The sequence below is a fragment of the Austrofundulus limnaeus genome, unplaced genomic scaffold (genome assembly GCF_001266775.1).
Source record: "Austrofundulus limnaeus strain Quisiro unplaced genomic scaffold, Austrofundulus_limnaeus-1.0 Scaffold16, whole genome shotgun sequence".
Classification (NCBI taxonomy): Eukaryota; Metazoa; Chordata; class Actinopteri; order Cyprinodontiformes; family Rivulidae; genus Austrofundulus; species Austrofundulus limnaeus.
Window position 1 is genome coordinate 3061522 of NW_013952418.1, and position 6122 is coordinate 3067643.

A 6122-nucleotide genomic window follows, 5' to 3' on the forward strand; every position below is an offset into this window, starting at 1 on the left:
AATAAAAGAGGACWTTGCCAGRGGTGCTGAGGCTGCTGACAGTATTAGCTGACACTGGAGCTGAGTTTACCTTTGACTGACTAAACTCACTGATCAGGCTGACTGATAGATTCATCTCCACTGACACGATAAACGTGCTTTATCCATGCTCTGCACACGTACAGCTCCGTGTTCACACGGTTGTTTGGTTGAGAAAACAGACATAAACTAAAGATGTCATGAAAAAGTGTTGAGGTTTTTAATATGAGCTCATGTATAGTTATGTTGTTTCTGATTGTTTTTTTCTTCTAAACCTGAAGAACAATAAAAAAACGTCTCATGACGAGTCTGAATGAAGATTTTTGCCTCTTTCTCCAGACTCTATGCTGTCAGACTGATGTCACGGCTGATAAATTACCAACCACTGATGGATATTAGACAGAACATGACTTGAGAGTTGTCTGGACATACTCACGTTCCAGTTTAATTTCCTTGTTTGAGAGCTTTTTTTCAACAAACACCAACTATCTGTCTGTGCAGTAARTTACCACCGGACACTATGACATTAGAGAGGACTTTACGTTAATCACTGCAATGTTTTTTCCTCCGGCTTTGGCCTGTTGCTTCCTCCAATTAAGGTTTACACGTCAGTGATTTAATCATAGCATGCTGGTTTTGGTGGYAGGCTGCTGTTCAGTCACCTTCTCCTAAATAGATTTCTGCGAGGAGTGAGGTGATGGAGGTCAACTGTCTTGTGTTGGGAGCTTCCTGCGGCGCTCGGGGCCTCTGTTGTGAGTCACACAAGTGCACCGAGGACAGATTTCCCTTCTGGTGCTCTGTGTGAAGTCGGCCGTGATGCTGGCACTAACTTTGTGCTCAGCGCCGTTCTCCTGCTCACCTAGTGCTGCCTGCAGGTGACAGCGAGACAGGGGGACCTCTTTTGTCCCGCGCTTGTCTCCGTGTGCTCCGGGAGAAATGTGGTCTCTTTGAGATACTCGGAGCAGCTGTTAATTTGCCYTGGACATGCATTTGGAGGGGTCCCCGCTATGATAAAGGACGTTTGTACTGTGAAATATTAAAGGAGCACCTGGATCCTGCAAACCTGCAAGTAACATTTTTCATCTTTCATGTAACATTTGTTGTTAATTACAGCAGTGGGCCTGCAACATTTTTAAAGCCTAACTTTTTTTCAATGACCAGGGGTCCTGGGCATTGTTGTGTTTGTGGCGTGCACATTGTTTGCTCTACATCCTGTTAAAGGGCAAAGCCTGTAGGAGACAAACTGAAGGGTAGGAGAAGTAACCCAATAGTTCTAAGAGCACTTTCACTCCTCTAACCTTGGTACTTTTCTACATTTAGAGGTGACACGGTCACGTCCTGTAAAATTACACAACCACTTCTGTAACCTATTTTCACGTGGAGCTGCTCTCGTTTGTTCGACAACAACAAAAACAGATGCAGATTTCAGAGTGGCGCGTCACGGTGTGTGAACCTGCAGAGCCTGCCGGGGAGTTCAGGAGATTAATCCACAATTTTTAGGCAAAAATAAATGCAACAAGAACAACAAAAGAGAAAGAGAGAGAGGAAAAAAACAATCCTGAATGGTTAAAGCATGGCATCCAGGGAAATACATCAAATTAATTTTCAATTGCCATATATCTAACATCATTACTCTCTCCGTCCTCTGAGGATTAAAGAAGTGTGCAGGTGCATGTTAATGACTCSAACAGAAGAGTAAACCAGGTAAACTCAATACTATTAGCAGGGAATTAGTATTGTTGCCGACACACTGCTAAAACAAATAAAAACTTTATAAAAGCAGCAATTACCTAAACCAGTAAAGGTTACATTACAGTATTTTCCAGTGAACTACATACTGTAACTGCTTATAAGTACAATACAATCAGTTAAATGATCTGAAAATATAAATCTTTTTCTGTATACGGTGGATGCTTCTTGCAGCTTTATAAAGACACTAAGCCAACAAAATAATCTGTGCAAAGTAGTTTTTCTTAGTGCAGTACATGAGCACTTCTGTAGAGACAATCAAATGTGCAACAGTAAAGTGGCTGTCAGACCTCCTGCCCCCCACCCCCGAAGCCACCATCACACCACCAAAGACAAATAAACTGCTAGTGCCGGACTGTCCTACGCCAACGGATCCCAAAAACGGTGCAGCCTACGGAGAGGAAACAAAAACTAAAGGAATAAATAACTAAAAATATATCATCTTTTACATCACATCCATGCATGCACACAGTAAAACTCTGCTTATTTCGTCTGATGGGGGGGAACTTAAATGAAAAGAAAGGGCGTCTTCTTTTCTCTTTATCACACAAAGGAAAATCATTTCCCCTTCATGTGAAAACTCACTGACACGAACCACCTCACGACCATTTCATCACCAACAAAAGAAGCCCACTTTAGATTAATGTGAAAACACCACTTTTCTTTTTTTTTCAGAGATGTGAAAGCTGGCTCACTGATGGCACAGAGCATTCTTTGGGGAAGAGGAGGGACGGGCGACAAGCAGGATGCAGCACTGCACTCACTTCCAGCCCTACTTTAACCATCCAATCAACCGTTCTCCACACGTTTCCAGGAGGTTCTACATGTCCAGTGAGGGAACAGCCGTATGATTTGCTGTAAAACATACTGTTACGTAACAGTATTAAAGTCAGTGATCGGGCCGCACTGTATTATCTCCACTGAGTCTGCAGTGCCCAAAGTGGGAGCGCGAAGGAGGCCATCACCAGRAGCTTGGAGGGTCCGCAGGAGTGCGACTCGCTCGGAGCCGCCGCTGCGGCGCGCTCGTTGCTCCGGTCGGCTCCGATCACAGGAGCTTCGGTCGCGACGTAAACCARCTCTGTCGTGCATCCGTCAGAGCAGTCGCTGCCGCTGCCGGACGTGCTGCCCTCGTCACCTGCAACAGCAAAACCACACAAACTAATGAAAATGGGATCGACTGAAGCAGTTTGAGCAGTAGCTTGTTTCAAAGCAAAAAGGCAAAAGAAAAAACAACAAATTTATCATTAACTAGAGTTTATGAAAGTGCCTGTGACGCCCATATCCTTCAAATACAAAACAATTAAAGAAAAAAATTTTATATTTAAGAAACTGGGCAAATGATTTTATCCATTTTGTCACAAAACTGGCAAATTTTATTTTGAAGTTGGCTTAACCAAAGGGAAACAGGAAGTGACATCAAAGGGGAACTCTTTAAGAAAAGGACTTTGTTTATTGAAACAATATTATTTAAACTCTGACTCTACTGTACTATAATCTACCAAATCATACAACTTTAATAATTTCAATTCAATTCAGTTCAATTRAGTTTATTCATATAGCACCAAGTCACAACATATGTTGTCTCAGGGCACTGTACATAAAAAGAGAACAATCTAAAGAAGAGGAAACCAGCAGGCTGCGTTGAATCACTTCATCACAGTCTCCCATCCTGAGCAAACGATGGAGAGGAAAAACTCCCCGCTAATCAGGAAGAAACCTCCTGCAGCAGGCTCAGGACAGGAGACCATCTGCCTCGACCGGCTGATGAAATAATATATTTGTTGGATGATAATATTTTCTAGATTATTATTCAGACTGGATTGTGCCTCAGTTTTTGTCAAGAATTGAAGCTACAGATTTATTAAAACGTCCCTTTTTGCTCCTGCACATATAAAATTACTGAACGWTTTTAAATGGTAGACCTTAAAACTGACAGCAAAGATGATTTTTTTGGAGGCAGCTTTCATGCTAACCACACATAGTTTGCAGCCTCGGCATACTCTTTCCYTCTCGTCAGCTCCAGCAGATCAACAGAAGCAGAAGTGATTGTTTCAGTCATGACAGCATTTGAGATGTACATCTGCCTAAACATAAACTTGGCTSTCTGTCACTGGCTGTGTCTGCACACCTAAAGCTATTTATTCACCTAATAATGTCAGTCTTGCCTCAGRGCAACACAGGCGTTGGTGACAAGTTCCAACATGAATGACAAATGAGATCTTATTTCTGCAGCTTGTGTGTCTGCGAGGATGCTGTTTGTTTCTTTGTCCAAATGGAAACATGGAGCGGGAGGAAAGGAGGGTAAAAACCAACAGAAGAGCAGGTAAACTTTTCTCCTTGCTGCCTCATCAGCAGGCCGGAGAACTTACTGGAGTCCTGGAAGTAGATGTCATTTCCAATGTAGGCATAGTTGAGCTTGTTGGTCATGACTCGTAGAGCCATGATCTGTTGTCGAATCAGCGTGTCCGGTCTGGTGATGTCCATGTCCACCTCGGGGTTGTTCACCTGGTTGGTTAGACCCTCCTTTACCACTTCTGGGAAGTATCTGAACACAGTGACAAACCAAAACAAGCACTTTAAAGTTGTAACCAATGAAACACTTTGAACATTTGCTCCAGTGAAACTTTCTTCACATGTTTGAATTCATTTCTTGCTGCTTTTGTGATACATTTTGGACAGAAGCATTAAAAGCAGTGGGATCAGAGGAAGTCAAGACAAAACATGACTCAGGCATGTTGAATGAGGACCGCGCTCTGCAGTGAATGAAGTGGATATGAATATGGTGCTGGGAATATTTCCAATATGTAATTCTAGTCAAAACCAAACTGAACCAAATCATCGAGCGTTATTCCAGAACAYCATCTCAGATAAAAGAAAATCTGAAACAAAAAGAAAAAATAAATACAACTAGATACTGCATAGAGGTGGCATATATGACCCCCTCACCTACACAAAGCACCAATGCACCAGAACTCACCACAGCTGTTTGATTGTTTTGGTTAGGGGTCCGGGGTGGGGTTGGGGGGTCAATGGTGGGCCCAATGGATAGCCCTTCATCAGTACTGAACAACAACAACATCTGAAGCTCCTGTTTTGAATAGTTTTTGAGTTATAAGCCTATTTTTGTATGTCCAGATACCCCACTTTTCAGAAGCYGTGGAGGCATGGGGCTTGGAGGGGTCATTGGTGGGCCCGATGGATAACTCTTCATCAGAGCTTAAAACAAAATCTGAAGCTCCTATGTTGAATTGTTTATGAGTTATAAGCATTTTTGTATGTGCAGGCACCCCCTCTTTGAATGGAGCCCCCTCCTCAAATACGGGGTCTTTTGTAAAACCGTTGGCTGGCGCAGTGTAGGTCGGACTCATCTACATTCCTGTCAAATTTCATGTTGATTGTTGCAGCCGTTTCCGTGATATGGTTGACCAAAAATCACTGAAAGAATAAATAGTAAGTAAACAATTTGACCCCTGCTTCATGTGTGGGTCATAATAAAAGCTTGACTTGGAGACTAATTAAAAGTTCCTATGATGAWTTTGTGTTTGAAATGTTGACTCTCGTTTTATCTCTTTTCTTTGGCTTTTAGCTGAAGAAAATGTAGTATTTTTCTTTTTATAGAAATGAAAAACCATTTTGTTTGCTCCCGGTGCCAAAGCAGGAACTCACGTTCAGCGACTCGAATGCTTTTGGACTCTTCATCCTGGTAAGAATGGCATCAGTCTTGTGTGGCTTTGCATCAGAAGTGTTTGTTTGCTGCTTTTGTCCACTGACGAGAAAAAGCTGCTTTATTTTAACTCGATACGCTGATCATTTAAATCGAGAAGTGGATGAGTTCTGACACTTRGTCGTGATGAAAGCTGTATGGAAATGACTTTAGCTGTGAAACAAATTAAAGTGAGGTAAATTGTACTGATTGAACATTCATGTCAGGGCTGCAGCAGGATGCCTTCTCCCCTGTGCCCCCCCTCTCTCAGCTCCCTTCATGTTTGCTGATGTGTCTTCTCTTTGTCCCTTTTGTGGGAACAAATGGGTGTGGTTCCTTTTATCCCTGAGTCCCTCTCGGTGCAGCTGTTTCTCATCACTTCATCAGCTGAACACTTTCTCTTCCTTGTCATTGTCACAGTGGTGTTCACCATCAATGAAACACAACCAGTGTCGAATGAAACTTGTTCCTCGACTTTGTAAAAAGTTTTTCTCTGTGATCCTGTCGACTGGCCAAGCTGCCCTCTGTCTGTTTTGCCATGGTCCTTCAGTCTGCTCACACACACTTTGAATCACTAAACACAATGGGCCTCATGCAGGAACATGTTCATATTCTTATCCTAAATTTCTCTTACTTTTGTTCGTACAAAGGG

At 42.6% G+C, this 6122-nt stretch overlaps 1 protein-coding gene across 1 annotated transcript in view; it reads right to left on the reverse strand.

Annotated features, from left to right (window-relative positions):
- Positions 1–1772: 1772 nt before the first annotated feature.
- Positions 1773–6122, reverse strand: part of gpc6a (glypican 6a) — a 194344-nt gene continuing 189994 nt past the window's right edge. The window contains exons 8-9 of the mRNA XM_014003049.1: positions 4137–4312; positions 1773–2902 (exon numbers count right to left, since the gene is read on the reverse strand). Of these exons, the coding sequence (XP_013858503.1) occupies positions 2679–2902; positions 4137–4312 (400 nt within the window). The 3' untranslated portion in view covers positions 1773–2678. The remainder of the gene's footprint in view (positions 2903–4136; positions 4313–6122) is intronic.